General features: G+C 28.3%; 1 protein-coding gene across 1 annotated transcript; it reads left to right on the forward strand.

The window, feature by feature from the left end:
- Window positions 1-11,784: 11,784 nt before the first annotated feature.
- MAN2 (mannan endo-1,4-beta-mannosidase 2) lies at window positions 11,785-14,540 on the forward strand. The gene is given in 5 exon segments (NM_001247544.2): window positions 11,785-12,146; window positions 12,409-12,603; window positions 12,688-12,810; window positions 13,043-13,245; window positions 13,978-14,540. Coding segments are annotated over 5 exon segments (1,245 nt in total). The 5' UTR covers window positions 11,785-11,792; the 3' UTR covers window positions 14,348-14,540.
- Window positions 14,541-18,805: the final 4,265 nt, after the last annotated feature.

An 18,805-nucleotide genomic window follows, 5' to 3' on the forward strand; every position in this document is an offset into this window, starting at 1 on the left:
AAATATGGTTCTATCCCATTAAAAAAATAAATATACCCCCTCGACCTTCCACCAACCGATTGTGTTTCAATTCTCATTATATGGGTTGAATATGGATTCTCATGTTACCCATTTTGTTCATATTTGCATGAGCTTAAATAAGTTGAAGACCGTATTAATCAATTTAAGGAGAAAAAATGAGTGATCAATTTAATTTAATATGAGCAAAATTATTTCATTTCACTTATTTATGCTGAAATTGTCACTCCTATCTCCAACCCACCTCTATTTTAATCTCTATTATTTATATTTCGATACTAAAATAGAGAATGAGCTCTCCATAGAACATTTATGGAAGCAACGAATAATTTTGAAAGTTGAGTATTTATGTAATGTTTATGTAATTGCATTTCACAAATATTTAAATTTGTCTATTATATAATATTCTCATGCAATTTATGTTAGTTAGAAATTTAGAATAAAATATAATTATATATTAAATCAAATTTTAAAAAAATTTATATCATATGAAAATTATATAAAGTAATTACTTGAAAAAAAAAAGATTTATATCATGAAATAAGAATGAAATAGAAATAACAATATAATATTGAGTAGAATTTTATTTTTTTCAGAGAGCAAAATAGAGAATTGAGTTGAAATTAGTTGTCTGAAAAAATACAAAACTCTATATTTAAAGAGTAAAATAGAGATTAGGATTGCGATGCCTAGGGATTATTTAAGGCTGAATGACCTGAAAGACCCTTGTACTTGGCTCCATTTCTCATTTAAACCCTTCTACTCACGACATTACTAACGGAACACCTAAAGACATTAAAACACTCTATTTTAAACCCCTTTGATCGTTGACTAAGCTTACATGTTGTTTTTTTTACTGACTCAAATCAAGAGAGTGATTACACACGTTTGAAAAGCAAGTGAAGACAATTATTTAATTTTTTTTAAAAAAGAACAATTAAAAAAGAATATAACAATTAAAAGAAAGAAAAAAACATTCCCAAATGTTGAACTTTATTCTTCTTCCTCCTCGTGATTTCACCCAACCATTACCATCACCACACACACATCTCCAATCTCTACCAATACTTTCACACACAATTCATTCTTTTTCTCTTCTCATATGCTACCTATCATTTGAGAGTTCTATAATGATTGGGGAAAAATATTTATTTAGATTTGGGTAAAAGAGGGGAAAAAAAGAGATTCCAAATTGTGAAATAAATGCAATTTTAGATGGTTTTGAAAAACATATGTTTGAGATTCTTTCTAAATGTAAGACAATTTTATTGAGAGCATTTTTTAAGAGTTTTCTGTATGACCCATTTTTTTTAATCTCATTCTCTTCTTTCTCTCATCCTCCATTTTAGTCACTTTAGTTTTTACCACCATTAAAATAGAAAAATTTATAATGAAAAACATAATAAAATATTCCTTATCTCTAATTCATCTTCAACATAAAAAATTCACTTAGAAAAAAAAATGAATGATTAGTAGCAAAATAGATGAACAATATGGGAAGAAAAGAAAAAATGGTAAGAAATGATTTTGGAGATTAGTTTGATATTTTTTTTTAAAAAAACATTATATTTCTGATGTAAAAAATGAGGTGTTATCCACATCAGCGCGATTTGGAGACCCACATGATCAGAGGGAGTTGCAATATTGTTTTTTAATTACTTTGAGTGTTCAATTGGCAAAATCGTGTCCAGTGACAAATTGAGTCAAGTGAAAAGGTTTTTCAGGTCATTCCGCCATTATTTAATGCTACTGATTTAGGTGCTACTCCCTCCGTCCACTTTTATTAATTTGTCATGTTGCCTTTTTTCTAAGTTAATTTGATTAATTTTCTAAGTTAAATTATAACTTTTTAATATCAATATGATAAAAAAATACATCTCAAAATGTTAGTTAAAGTTTTTCTAGCTAGACTCTAAAAATAGAAACTATAACAACTAAAAATGAACGGAGGGAGTACTAACTCGAATTAGGTTAAGTTGCATACCCATTAATAGCAAGTACCAACCCTACAATATAGAATAAAACACATTTTAGTTAAAAGAAAAGAATTGTTCTAAATCATATCATACATGGGTAATTTTTTTAAATCTTTTTTCGTTTTAAAATAACATTATAAACAATGGTCGCTGATTTTTACTTAAAAAATTAAAAAAACTTTACTTACAATGGAGTTAAATTACAACTTGTAACAATAAATATTCTAATGTTTTCTTATTTTTCACGTGGTGTTTGATGTCAACCGTGAAATCTCACTAATTTTAAATTTAAGCTAACTTTAATTATACCAAAAGGAAATAGATAGGTAAATTATTCTATATATGAATGAGTACTTAGTTTGAAGTAATAGTGGAGGTATTTGCTTTCTAAAGCAAAGTTGAATGGCAAAAATAATTCTTATTCATTAATCATTATGTTTAGTTTTTTAAAATTATTTAGTTAATTGAAGTCCTACGTGTTAGAAACTAAAAAAAATTAAAATCATTATTTTTCAATGCCATCTTTATTTTCAAGAAGTAAAAAAATGAATTATATTTTGTTAAGGTTTTCGTGCTTATAACATGTAGTATATACGTGTGTCTTGCACGGGCATATAGTAAAAATAAAATAGTTATAAAGAAAAATGTGGAAATATGCAATATGATTAAAATAATTATCAGTGTTAATATATTTCATAGTATGTTAGATATATTTTGCTGAATAGTATATATATTGAGCTTTTTAGAAATGCCAAAATAGATTATGGTAATATTTGAATTTATTGTATACTATATTAATTTTGGCATATAGAAATGCCAAAATAGATTATGGTAATATAGTTTTATATCTGTATTAACTATTGTATTACCATTTGAATACTGTAATATATTTAGTGATTTGAAAAATAAATATAATAATTAATTAGATTATGAACTACAAAAATAATAAATCATCTTTTAATTTCTTATTATAAATATCTATTTTTAATGCATTATAAAAGTGGAAAAAGGGAATACTATACTACAAGTATTATAGTGAACGATTGAGTCTATTTTCACGTGGACAAATTTAGTCAATACATAGATTGTCCCTAAAATTGTTAACAACTGTTACTTTAACATTATAACTTGGAGGTATTTTTATTGCTCACTCCAAATTTAACTTCGTTCTTCATTATTATTTGTCTAATAATTTAAAAGAATCAATAAAAATCAAAACTTGATTTACTATGATTTTAATCAATTTAATTGATTTATTTTTTTATTGGACAAATTAAAGTCAATACATTGATTGTCCCTAAAATCAAAACTTGATTTACTTTAGTTTAATGTTTACAAAAAGTCAATTTAATTGATTTGATTTGATTTGATTTCTTGATTAGACAAACTAAAGTCAATACATAGATTTGTCCCTAGAACTGTTAATAACTGTTACTTTTGACATTACACATTCCAAAACTTTAAGAGATAATATTTTAAAAGGTCACTTATTTAAGAATTTATCTAGCAAAATTATTAAATTTTGTTTTGTATCTCTAAGATTACTCAACTTATATTTTTGTATAAAAAAATCACTCAATTTAAACTTTTGTATTAATAAAATCTCTTAACTAAATTTATCATTAATTTTTTTATATCATAAAGTAGTGTTTTTTTATGCCAAGTATACATTAACGAAATCTAATTATTTTATGCATTTAGTTAAGCAACAAATAAAGGGCTCTTGGGTTGGATATATATCATGGTAAAATGTTGATCTAGTGTGTTAATTCTATTAAATTAAGCGAACACAATAATAATTATGGTTGTCACGTTTCATGTACAGTGAAAGTTTTGTAATCAAAATTCATTAATAAATGTATACATGACGTAAAATAAGTATGAAAAGGGGGAAAATCCTGTCACGATCCAAAACGAGCCGCGAGTGGCATCCACACTTACCCTCCTATGTGAGCGAACCAACCAATCTAAACCCCAACATTTCAACCATAATAAACATAATATAATGCAGAAGACTTAAAACTCATTAATGAAATCAATTAAATAACTTCTAAAGTTTATCAATTACTATTCCAAAAATCTGGAAGTCATCATCACAAGAACATCTATTCTCAAATTACTAAAGCTAAGAGTATCTAAGAAGCTAAAACAAATACATGAGATAGTCCATGTCCGAACTTCAAGGACATCAAGACATGAATGAGAGAGAATCCATTCCGAGCTAGGAACAATAGCTCACCCTGAAATCTGACGTGGTGAAGACTGGCTAGAGTTGCGGTTGAGTTGAAGACGACGGTACGTGTGCTGCACTCCACAAATAACAAAGAAAGAAACATACAAGTAGGGGTCAGTACAAGCACAAGTACTGAGTAGATATCATCGGCCAACTCAAAATAGAAAGCAATATGCATCAAATAATATCATAAAATCAACTACAATACTCAACAGATAACAACAACAAGTACCATAACCATTGGCCACAACCCAAGCGCATCTATGAGGACTCACGCCTCCACACCATACTCATTTGGGAAAAGGTTCTTTAAGTTTGAGTATATTAAGATAATTCAAGATTCATTCTCTTTATTCCTCTTGTGTCGGAACGTGACACTCTGATCCCCTAATACTACGTGTCGGTTCGTGACACCCGATCCCCTAATACTATGTGTCGGTTCGTGACACCCGATCCACTAATACTATGTGTCGGTTCGTGACACCCGATCCCCTAATACTATGTGTCGGTTCGTGACACCCGATCCCCTAATACTACGTGTTGGTTCGTGACACCCGATCCCCTAATACTATGTGTCGGTTCGTGACACCCGATCCCCTAATACTATGTGTCGATTCGTGACACCCGATCCCCTAATACTATGTGTCGGTTCGTGACACCCGATCCACTAATACTATGTGTCGGTTCGTGACACCCGATCCATTAATCTCAATCTTTTAGTTCATCAAGCCTTCTTTTATACCAATGCATCATCATTTATAGAGAGGTTTTAAGGTTTAAGATTCAACAGCCTCATCATGCTAATTCATCACAATTACATCATCACATCATGCAAGCACACAATTAAGCATATATGAGACTTTACAATACTACCCAATACATATCATTCGCTATTAAGAGTTTACTATGAAGTAGCATAAACCATAACCTACCTCCACCGAAGAATTCGCGATCAAGCAAGCTATCCCCCAAAACCTTTGCTTTCCTCTCCGTTTCTCTCTTCTCTCGATCGTTCTCCCTCTCTTTCTCTTTTTCTGATTTTTCCTTATTCAACTCTTTTTCTTTTACCCTAATTTCCATATAATTAAGTATAAAAGTTGACCAAAGTAACCCACTAATTAATTCAAGGTTATCTCCTTTAACCCCCAAGTAATTGAACTATTAACATTCAACCACTAACTTTATAATTATAAGCAGGAATAGTCCAAAATGCCCCTTCAAACTTTTCACAGAAATCCGACCCAGTCAGGGTTACGCAGTCTGTGACGGTCCGTCGTGCCTGAGACGATCCATCCTGCTGCTTCCGTCACAAAGTTCAGAGACTGAATTTCACTAAAGGGCCTGTGACGGTCCGTCGTGCCCACGACGGTCCGTCCTGCCATATCGTCGCGAAGTTTAGAGAGTTGTTCTCAGTACTCAAATTTTCAGAATTCTAAGTGTTTTGGAACGAGACACCTCGACTGTCCGTCGTGCCCATGACGGTCCGTCGTGGGATACGTCGACCCAGAAAGTTATTACCAGGAATAAACTCTACTGCTCAAAACGACTAACAGGTCGTTACAAATCCTGTGCAAAAAAGAAAAAACTAATTTGTTTATCGAACTTCTCTATATTCACCGCTATAAATTAGGTTTGAGACTTTAAATTATACCAACAAATAAGGGCTCATGGGTGGCATATGTCACGGGAAAATGTTGGTTTAATATGTTGATCCTATTTACTTAATAGTTAAGCATATCACGTCACAATTCCAAAAGTTTTATTATTAAACTTAATATATATATATATATATATATATATATATATATATATGACATAAAATAATTTATTTTATAATATCAAAACAATTTTAATGATAAATATAGTTAAATGATTTTATTAATATAAATATTAAAATTGAATGATTTTATTGATATAAAATAAAATTTAATGACTTTACTAGATAAATTGTCAAAGTTAAGTGACCTTTTAAGATATTAACTCTCAACTTTAACTTCCTTATTTACTTTTATTTGTTTAATAATTTAAAAGAATCAATAAAAAATAAAACTTGATTTACTTTGGTTTTTGTGTTTTAAAAAATCAATTTAATTGATTTGATTTTCTTCTTTTTTTTATTCAAACCAAACCATATACTCCACTAATGTGACTTGAAGTGATCCATTATAAAATGAGAAATGGTATATAATAATAAATTACTAATTCAAATTAAATGTCATAATTATAGTTTGATTTAATTGTAACTTATAATAAACTATTGTCATTTGCCTCTCTCCCTGAAATTTCCGCTCACTACTTTCTCTATTTCGCTCGTCAGTCTCTCCCTCGCCTCTCTCACTTCATACAACAAATATATAAACTGGATTTCTATTTGTATAAAGCGAGAGAAAATTGTATATGCACATGTAAATATATATCTTCGTCCTACACACTTATAATTATACAATACAATTTTCCAGCACAATTCTCTTTTGCTTTTCTCTCTTTCTCGTTTTAAACAAACACAAATTATAGAAAATGCTATGTATAATTTGTGTTTGTATAAGCGAGTGAGAGAGAGATTTGATGTACAAACGTTTTATTTTGATTAAATTCTGTAAAAACTCAAAAAACTTATGCAGAATATACAAACACATAGAAAATTGAATGGAGAGGTTGCCAATGACTTATACAAACAAGAGGCTGCCAACAATTTTATACAAATTTGATGATCCAACGATTTATTCAATCTAATGCTCCATAACAAATAATTATACAAAGGGAAAATTACATGGGATGACAAACATCCCTATGTAATTAGTTAATCAAAGTATAGTTTAATTTATTTACGGTCAGTAAATACTGTTTCAATTTTTTGTCATAATTAATAGGACCCACTACCTATTTGTATAGAGGATAAAAATAGTCATCCAAAGATTTTTATATAATTTTATTCAAAATCAAATTTATCTCTTCTATTCTCATCCCATATCTTTCTGCTAAAATTACTCTTCCTTTCTAATTTGAATTTCGATTGAGAAATTTTTGACCTTCTTCCTCCGATGTTCTTTCACTTTTCGCAGGTAACCGCTAAATTCACGGCTTTCAATATTTCTTTTTCTTAATTCCTTCTTCAATAATTGTATATGTAGTATGATTGTTAGTTTTTTCATTTTTTTAAAAAAAAATATTTATTAGTTATCAAATTACAAGTCTTTCGAAATCAGAATTGATGATTCCTCTCCATCTATGAGGATTACGAGAGGTATGTCATTGCATGTCAATGTTGTTGATAATCCACATTCATTTCATTGGGTTAACCAGGATTTTGGGGTTAATGTAGGGTTTATGGCAAAACATAAACAAGTTCAAGTTGAACAATCTATTGAATAATTGAGATCCGTGAAAAAAGAATAATCCAATGACAATTCATAAAGTCATCAACAACGAGAAATCTAGCGGCATTAAGATTGTTAAAGGTGGAAGTAAGAGAAAATCCATAAACATTGATTCAGAGGAAATTGAATCTGCCTCATCAGAACTGGACAATTCTGAAGAATATCGGGAACATCAGGTAGTGTAATTTATATACAAATTAAAAAGTTATGTATATAGTGGGTTGTATATTAAGGTAATATATACAAAGTATTATGAGACAGTTCTTAATTGTATATTCTATTAGTTTTATACCAATTACTAAAGTTAGGTATATAGTGGGTTGTATATTAAGGTAACATATACAAAGTCTTACAAGGCAATAGCTATTTGTACACAATTATTTAATTTTGTATAAAATAAATTTGTTAAAATCACTTTATTATAAATATACAAATTATAAAACATTATACAAATTCGTCGATATATACAAAAAATTATGAACATAATAAAATATTGTATATATAAACATTACACACTCAAATATACAAACAGATTTCAAGCTTACTATATATACAATTAACAAATGAATATTATACAATCAGTTTAATCATTAATATTTTTTTTTAAAAGAAAAAACATGAAATCATGAATGCACATATATAACTATAATATATATACCAAAATTATTGCACATTATACAAATTCCTTATTATATACAAAAGAAAAAATATGAACATAATAAAATATTGTATATAAACAGATTACCCAAAAAAAATTAAAATAATACATAATATGATGGTCATATATAGTTACACAAAATCAATTATACACAAATATTGTATAAAAATTATATACAATTTCTCAAATATATACAATATAATCAATTTATATATGTGTATATATATATATATATATATATATATATATATGCCTGAGTGTTTCATAGATTTATCTAAAAAAAATTGGGAAAATATTTGATTTTGAACTAGTATTGTCTTTCTATAACTTTAGAATTCTTTTTTTGGGAAAATATTTGATTTTGAATGTTTTGCTTAAATAATGGAATTATGTGAATTTATTGTTACCTTCTTTTGTGCTATTGTTACCATTTATTGAAAAATAATTTTTTTTGTATAAATTTAATTTAAAAAACCATTTTAGACGAATTTAAAGTCACATAACAAACTAAATTATACCCATAAAATATAATTATATAAACTATACCCATAAAATGTAATTTCATAAAATCTGTTTGCCATATATGAAACTTTCCCCCGTATAGAACTATAGCTATAGTTAAAATCTACCTTTCTAATTAGTGCCCAAAATATTTTAGCCCATATACTCTGCAATCAGCGCCCATCTTACGACCTTTTATATTTTTACAAATAAACAAGAGTAAAAGAAGGGAGAACTACGTGATTAGATTATTTAAACACATTTTACCACATATTCGACTTCCCTCCCCTCCATTATCATATATATTGTATTATTATTAAAAAAATTTGTTGTATATTAATAAAGATACACTTAAATATATTTATTTTACTATTAAATACATTAAAATAGAGAAATAGAGAGAAGTCCAACTTACCTAAATTTATTTTGACTCCTTTGTTCGACCGGTTTAAGTAATCTAAAAAGTTGAGTTGATTTGATTTAAATATATGGCATAGATGCTTCACGAGAAATTTTGTTTATACTTCTTTAAAAAATATATTTTTGTTTGATAACTAAGGGTAACTTTCATGTAACAAACAAAAAATTCATATTTGTATGTTACATCAAAGTTTGCATAATTGCATTCTATAACAAACATATATAAAATGTATAATTCGCTATACATATACAATTGAAGCGAACTGTATAAAACGAAAAATAGAAAGAGACTTGGACAGAGAATTGTATAAAACGAAGTGTATAATTATAAGTGCATAGAACGATTATATACAATTTGAATTTGTATAAAATGAGAAAGTAAGAAAGACAAAAGAGACTTGGGCAAGGAATATACAATTGAATCGAATTGTATAAAACGAGAAAGAGAGAAATTACATAGAATTTGAATTTGTATAAAACGAGAAAGAGAGAAAGGCAAAAGAAATTAGGCAGGGGAGCATTTTTATGTATAATTATAAGCGCATAAGATGAAAATATATTTATTTGCATGTGTATATACAATTTTCTCTCGCTTTATACAAACAAAATCGCAATTTATACATTTAGTTTCTGTTTGTATAAGCAATAGAGGCGAGGGTGGCGAGCGAGATCAGGGAGAGTGGCGAGCGAGATCTGGGAGAGGGGAGACAGTGGAACAAAAATATATGTATTTATACAATTTCCTCTCGCTCTATACAAATAGAAACATATTTTGTACACTCGTGTTTGTATAAAAGTAAGGAAGGGAGCGAGAGAGGAGAGTGGCGAGTGAGAGTTTGAGGGAGAGAGATGACTGACAAACAATTTGCTACGGCACACAATTAAATCAAAGGATAATTATAGCAATTAATTTAATTTATTAATTTGCCATTATATACAATTTTTCTTATAAATAAATAAAAAGATACATTCATCTATTTTGGTAATTAGATAAATTAGAAAGAAAAATAGAAAACTAGTAACTAAAATTTAGTATGGATTGACAAGTTGGCCGGGTTATGACCATTATAAAATCTTTTAGACGGATTAATGACTAACTCAATTATAAAAGCAATCTATTTTATTCATCTAACATTCAACACAACTTAATTATTTGACAGTTTTAGCAACCCACTCATTTATAAATTTACTTATTTTATATTTTTAACCAACTTAAATTCGTAATTATTTACTTTATCCGTAGAAAATTAGGAGCTCGTCATAGGATCTAACTTTTGCTCAATATCATGCTTTTTTTCAGTCTTCACATGAACTATCCAATCCTATTATATTATTCACAAATAAAGTATAAGCCGTTTTTCTCTCGAATTTGTTACAAAAAATATATATATATAATTAACAAGTCTAGATTTCCATGCAACAAAATGCATGTGCACACCAACTTTCAGTACTCATAATTCAAAATTTTAAATTAATCAAAGAGTACAAAATTTTGAGTATTTATTTTATAGGTTGTATTGAAGATAAATATAATAATATTTATTTAATACTAATATATATATATATATATATATATATATATATATATGATTTCAGGAGGAAAGCATGGATTCACTTGAATCCAATGGCCTCCTCCTGAGTACGCTTTTGTCTGAATGATTATTTAAATTGTAATATATAATTAGTTATCGAAATTATTTATTCTCTCAAAAATCATCTTATTTAGGTAAATAAAATTGTAACTTTTGAAAAACAAACCAAAAAAATTGACTAATTACCACAAATTAATTAATGACCGTTCAAACTTCAATAATCAATTCTCGATCCCATAGACTAGAGATAACGTACATCTAGAGTTTTCTTAAAGTTTTATGCAAATAAGTCTAATAACGGTATAAACTAGCTAGAATATCCAACACGAAATTCTCATTGCAATTAATAGAAACACTAAATTTAAAATCTATATGCATAAATTAATTTCTTTCTTAAATTGGTGTCTAATGTCTGCATTAAAGTTTCGCTTAAATTTAAATGTCTACAAAGCTCATTTGGCGCTCCCAACATACTCAGTACTCAAACTCGAAATATCTGATTAAGGATGAAGTAATTCTATCACTACACCACGATCGTGTTCGTGTTGGTACATGGATTAGGTTCTCCAACTAACTTTTCTAACTGCAAAAACTTTTGAGTACACTTCTTCATATATGTTTTTGATCATCATTAAATTTTAGTACTCATCCAATAACTAACATAAAAATAATGTTTTCATCTTTTCCACTAGCTTCTTTAATTTCTTAAAAATAGAAGCAATTCTTTTTCTCTTCCGAATTCTCTAAACTGAATTTTTTGCTTTATACAACTGAACTAAATAACCTTATCTTCTATCAACTTCCCATAAAGTACTCTTTAGCTTTCATAAAATATATTCCAGCCAAATTTAGTAAACCACCACCACCTTTAATTTAATTTGTAACTTATTAAAATGAAATATTACTATTTTTAGCAAGTTTCATTATACACCAGTCACTATAAATATTGGCCCCAACAAGTGACCAATACACAAGAAACACATACGTATATACATGCATTTGTCTATCAAAATAATAATGGCTTATTTTCAAAGACTAATTAGTTGTATTTTTGTGCTTTTCCTTTTGTCCTTAGCTTTTGCATGTGAAGCTAGGGTTTTACTTGATGAAAATAATGCAAATGATCAAGGGTTTGTTAGAGTCAATGGTGCACATTTTGAACTCAATGGATCACCTTTTCTATTCAATGGTTTCAACTCTTACTGGCTAATGCATGTTGCTGCTGAGCCTAGTGAGAGGTACAAGGTCTCCGAGGTCCTTCGCGAAGCATCTTCTGCAGGGCTTTCTGTATGCCGTACTTGGGCTTTTAGTGATGGAGGTGATAGGGCATTACAAATTTCACCTGGTGTTTATGATGAACGTGTTTTTCAGGTAGTACATTTGTTTGTGTCATTTCATATGACATTGACTAACACCTTTCTATATTTGAAAACTCTTTATACTAACATTGAACTTCTACCTATAATGTTATATGTTTTTAAAATGACATTTTAACACTACAAGTTTATCTTTTTCAACTTATGACCACAAGTACTTTTAATGAAGGTACTTTTGATACGTAAAAGAATCCATTTATTTCTTGAACTTTGTATACAGTCAAACAACATATTACTACATTATGTACATTATGTAGGGTTTGGATTTTGTTATATCGGAGGCTAAGAAGTATGGAATTCGATTAATCTTGAGCTTTGTAAACAACTACAACGATTTTGGAGGGAAAGCTCAATATGTTCAATGGGCGCGAAATGCAGGAGCTCAGATAAATGGAGACGATGATTTCTACACTAATTATATTACCAAAAATTATTACAAGAATCACATTAAGGTAACAAAAACCTAGCACTCATTAATTGATTAACACATGCTAATGTTTAATTTTAATTATTAAGTACAATTATTGTTAATGCAGAAAGTTGTTACAAGGTTCAATACCATTACTGGAATGACATATAAAGATGATTCAACTATCATGGCATGGGAACTCATGAATGAGCCTAGGAACCAAGCTGATTATTCAGGAAATACTCTTAACGTACGTACGTCTGAATTAAATCATGAATTGATTTCTCAAATGCTCACTCGATCAACTGATTAATTATAAGTACTAGTTATTATTTCAAAAAGTAACTATTATTTGAATAGAATGATCATATGAGAAATCAATCCTAAATAAAAGAGATTCTTTTTATATTTCTCAGTTACTAAGTACATTTTAAATTCAATAAATTTGCATAATTGATGTTTATATTTTGATATTATTTTAGGCATGGGTTCAAGAAATGGCAAGTTTTGTGAAATCACTTGATAACAAACATTTGCTGGAAATAGGAATGGAAGGATTTTATGGTGATTCAGTGCCAGAAAGGAAGTCAATTAATCCTGGCTATCAAGTTGGAACAGATTTTATTAGTAACCATTTGATCAAAGAGATTGATTTTGCCACTATTCATGCATACACTGACCAATGGTATATTATGTTATTCTTTCTTCATAGTTCACATACTTCACTCTTATCTTTGGTTCGAATCCTAGATTTGAAATTTTTTTATGAGTCTTGCAGTACGCCCTCCGGATTTAATTGGGCTAAAAAAACACTAAAATCATGATATTGATATATTCCCTCCGTCCCTATTTAGTTGTCCACTTTAAAAATGACACACATAATAATATAACAATAGTTAACATAGTGAAGTTACAATTTTATCCTTATTAATTATGGTTTCAAATTTCAAGATTTTTAAATGAGGGTATAATAGAATTTTTTTTGATCCTTTCTTGATTTGTCAAAATTGACAAATAAATAGGAACAACTAAAAGATGAAATATGGACAAGCGAATAGGAACATAGAGTATTATTTACACGACATCAAATCAACTTTATTCAAAATTTAATATTTAATGAATTCTGTTTATAAGGTTTTCAAATACTGAACATAATGAGTTTTCGAAATTGTACGTCCAAAATTTTATGATTCAAGAATTCATTCCACCTTTGGACTAACAAAAGTATCACGTATGGCGCCACTTTTTATAATATAAGAAACCCGTTAATGTCAAAATAAATAAAAGTTCAATATATATAACATCACCCATATGTTACGTTATCTAGTGACATAATACCTAGTTATCCTTTTAACTGTTTTTCTTTTAAAAAAATTATAACAAGAATTAATTAAAATTTTTTAATGCTGAATTATAGGTTATCTGGTCAAAGTGATGATGCTCAAATGATCTTCATGCAAAAATGGATGACAAGTCATTGGCAAGACGCAAAAAACATACTTAAAAAACCACTGGTTCTAGCTGAATTTGGCAAATCAAGTAGAGATCCAGGATATAATCAAAATATACGCGATACATTTATGAGCACGATATATAGAAATATTTATAGTTTAGCAAAAGATGGAGGAACGATGGGAGGAAGTTTAATATGGCAGCTCGTTGCACAAGGCATGGAAAATTATGAAGATGGTTATTGTATTGAATTGGGAAAAAATCCATCCACTGCTGGAATTATTACAAGTCAGTCTCATGCCATGACAGCTTTGGCTCATTTGGTTAAGATTTAGGACTAATTTTATAAGTAATACATTAGAGGACATGGAAGAAAATAAGTATACTTTAGTAGTTCCATCACCTTTTTTTTTTTTTGGGTAAATTATGAAATATGTCTTTGTAATAATTGGCTAAGTATATGTAACTTTCAAATAATCAATTGAAATGTATGTTTTAATCCTTTTATATATATGTAAAATTTATATATTTTCAACTATTTTTAGAGCTATATCATTTAAGTGGCTATTGAGGAAAATAATTAGTTCTATGAGAGATTCTAGGTACTCACGTTACTATAACAAAAATAGTTTTTAGTAGCAATAAATATTTATATTAACAAAGAGGATTAAAGTCTTATCGACATTTGTTAATTGTCACTAGATTCGCTATAGACTTTATGGTAATTCATAGTCTTAATTGCCTCTAAAAAACATATTTAATAGCAATTAAAATATTATCAATAATTAATTAATCACCACTGCTTTTTTTTTAAAAAAAAAAAGCAAAACACTTTTTTTTGTTGTATTGTCAAAAAAAAAAAAACTTCTAGAAAGGGTATATGTACCTAAGTTTCACAATCAAATTAAATGAAGGGAAAAAGAAAAAGAAAACTCCCCAGCCTAAAAGAAAAACATAGTACATTAAGCAAGAAATACAAAAGTCAATAACAGCAAAACAAAATGATGAGAATAACTACTCGCTTTGTCTCATTTGATATAATTTGAATTTTAAAAGTTAAATAATTTATGCTTAATTGTTAATTTGACTGTACAATCTTTGATTTACGTAAAAAGTATTATAAGTTTTGAATATTGAGAAGTTGAATAATATGCTTTGCTTCATCTGTAAAATCTGAAATTTGTCATGAAATCCCAGCTTTGTCTCCAAGTATACGAACTCTATTGGGAAAATGCACAAGTACCCCATCAACCTATGCCCGAAATTTCAGAGACACACTTATACTATATTAAGGTCCTATTACCCCTCTGAACTTATTTTATAAGTAATTTTCTACCCCTTTTTAGCTTACGTGACACTAGTTTGAAAAAAAAAGTCAATTATCATTGGGCCCACAAGATAGTGCCAGGTAGGCTAAAAAGGGGTAAAAATTATTAATAAAATAAGTTCAGGAAGGTAATAGGACCTTAGTATAGTATAAGTGTATCTCTGAGATTTCGGGCATAGGTTGAGGGGGTAGTTGGGCATTATCCCAACTCTATTTTGAAAGATAAAAAGAAGAAATTATCACAGGCTCACTTACAAATTGAATAATAAATAATATTTGTTTTTCATTTTTTTCCAAATCCCTTATGGAGTATAAATTAAAGATATCTCGTAAAATAAAAATGGTAGTAAAAGGTATTAAAATAAAATTTTCCGAGGGTTTAGGGTTTAGGGATAAATGATAATATTTAGGGTGTGAAAAAATCAAACTAACCAACAAATTGAATCGAAAAAAATGTTATAGAGTTAATCATTGGGTAGTTCGAAATTGGATTTTTAATGGGTTTATAAAAAAAAGTTATTAGATTATTATTTCAGTATCGGGCTTTATTATTGAGTTATTGGGACCAATAACCCAAAAAGATAGTTATAATTTACTGTGTTACCCTCCCTAATAATTAAATATTAATAATTTAATATATAACTAGACACTATAACTATATCAAATTATTAATACTTTATCTACTTCACAGTAGGCCGTTTTACTAGTTTTTATTGCTAAAAAACTAAAAACTAATGTAAGGGTTCACAATTGTAGCTTTTGATTTTAGTTTTAGCTTTAGTTTTAGTGTTGTTGGACTATTCGATTTTAGTTTTAGTCTGTAATTGTAGGTTGTAACATGTGCAAGTTTGTAAAGGTCCGTAACTTGATTAACATAAAAAATCTCATACTATGTTTTGGCGGTGACATGTAATTATAACCTTCGTACTATATTTAGATAAGTAAAAAGTCATATATTATTTACGGATATTTTCTTATTGAGTAAACCGAAAATCGAACTGATAACTATCAAAAATCAATAAAAAAAATATCTTATTGATTTATTATCGGGTTAGCTTATTTAGAAATCTAAAACTGATAATATATAAAATCAAACCAAACCGACGGATGCAAGAAGGTTTGACTGTTATCCATATACTTAAAAGAATATATATTTGAGCCTACAACGAAGTATAATATGTTGTGCTAAATAAAACGTCAGCTGGATTAGTGAGATACGTCACTAACACTAACTGCTCCTTCTCCCGGCTGCGTTTTTTAAATTTGTTTCTATTTTAATTTGTTTCTTGCTATAATTTGATCCTGAATTTAAGAAAATAGAGATTATTTTTGAATTTTTTAATATTAAAACAAAGATATGTAAAATATATTAAAATTCTATCTAATCTTATGTAAAAACACATAAGGTGGAAAATTAAAATTAAAAAATTGTTAAAAAAGAACTTTTTTTTTTTTGAAACAAACAAATGGAGGGAGTATAGCATATGATATCACTTGTGTCAAATAATAGAACAGACTTTCTGCAAAGTTGTCAATTTTACTTCCATTTACTAACTACCAATGACGTATATATATAGTCTTAGCCAAATTAAAGAGAGAAGAAATTGGATTTTCATATTTTGATCATATACTACATAAGTATATAATAATTTCAAATTTTACATCTTGAATGGATAGGGTATTGTTATATGGCAAGTTAATTGGAAAATTTCTATCTTAATTAGTAGGTTGTTGGTTAATGAACTTTTCGATAATTATCTCATGTTTTAGTTTCAACAGTACTCCACTCAATCTAATAGCAATGACTAAGTAATTAGTTGATGACAATTATATTTCGTCATACTAATTATTAATTAGCCAAAACTAGATGTTTATTCTCTTTGGAAATTAAATTAAATATAATACTCCATGTCTTTGCCTTGAACCATGGTTGGAAATCATTTACAAATTGAAGAGAAAGAAAATAATCTTTTCAGATCAATTAAATAGAAAAATGAAGATAACATCTTTTATAAAATGTACATAAAACTAAAAAAAAATCGAAAATAGGGTTACATAAACTAAATCTCCCTAATATAGTTTTCAAGAACATATTTCTCTAGTGGATGGAGCTAGAATATCGAAGGGGATGTTGAAAATTACATTGTATATATAAGGTCAAAATTACTCTTTTTTAATATATATTTTTATTGTAATAGTTGAATCTCCTCGACTTTTAGCTTTTTCACATGACTACATTGTTATATTTTAAATTTTCTTCGTAAAAATTATGACTCTATCACTAAATACGGTGATAGCTAGTTTTATGTGCATATTTTTCTACATCAAATAGTAACTTGTTATTTACAAGTGGAAGTTGGAGATAACTGAATTTATTACTACTACAACGTATACGTAGAAGGTGATGCCAAGTAGCCACATGGAATGCATGCATAAGCCATTTTCATACTCATATTTTTCTTATTATATATGTTGCTTCACTCATGCATAATTTATGGAGTATTCAGTTAGGATATCAACTTGAGGAAAATTGAGGATATTTGACTTGATGGGGCCAACTTTTCGAGTTTCGTAAATACTCAACGTATTATATTTTTAAAATTATTGATTCGAATCTAATAGTATTTGTTTTTAAAGATTTGATTGAATTCGGCGGTGAAGTGCTAGCTTTACGTTACGGAGTTCATCCAAACTCTCTTCTGCAGAATAATTACATTGTAGTAATATATAAGAATAATTCTTTTAAAGTGTATTAGGCTCTTGATACATGCAATTGTAACTAACGTTGAGGTTCTGTAGCATGTGGACGTTGTAAAATAATATCTCAATAAAATAAAGCTTTCAATATTTAATAATTATATATATGAAAGAATAAATTAAGTACATGTTTCTGAATTTTGGAGTTCATCCGAATTCTCTTTTGCTCGGATTTTATATTTAGAAAAAAGATAGAAATATACCTCCCTGGACTATGATCTAAATCTCATATTGTGAAACCTTTGAGTAAAACTAAGTATTTCCCTTGGGAACCCTGAACATAGATATGGTGAACGAGTAAAAACTTATCTGAATCAAAAGTTCGAACTCCTATTATTGAAAACTCTTAAATTTTAAATTTTGAATCCGTCTCTCTAGTTTAAGCTTTCAACCTTATATATAATATATATACTCATATTCAAGTCCCTATGTGCATATCAAATTTATAAGACATCACCCACATCGTATATTTCATGGTTTTCTTATCAATTCCCTATTATATCTCTCTTTCCCTTTTTCCTCCAACTGAACTTTCACCTTCTGTCAGCTTTCCACAAAACTAAAGATAAAGAAATTTGTTTTTGCCAAATTTAGCTAACCAACTATTGGATATCAATCCTCAAAATCCTCCTAATCACTTCAACTTCTTATTTTTTTCTATTTTTAGTAAGTTGTAAGTAACTATAAATACCCATACAAACATCTCTAG

This window comes from Solanum lycopersicum, chromosome 6 (assembly GCF_036512215.1).
Source record: "Solanum lycopersicum chromosome 6, SLM_r2.1".
NCBI classification, from domain to species: domain Eukaryota; kingdom Viridiplantae; phylum Streptophyta; class Magnoliopsida; order Solanales; family Solanaceae; genus Solanum; species Solanum lycopersicum.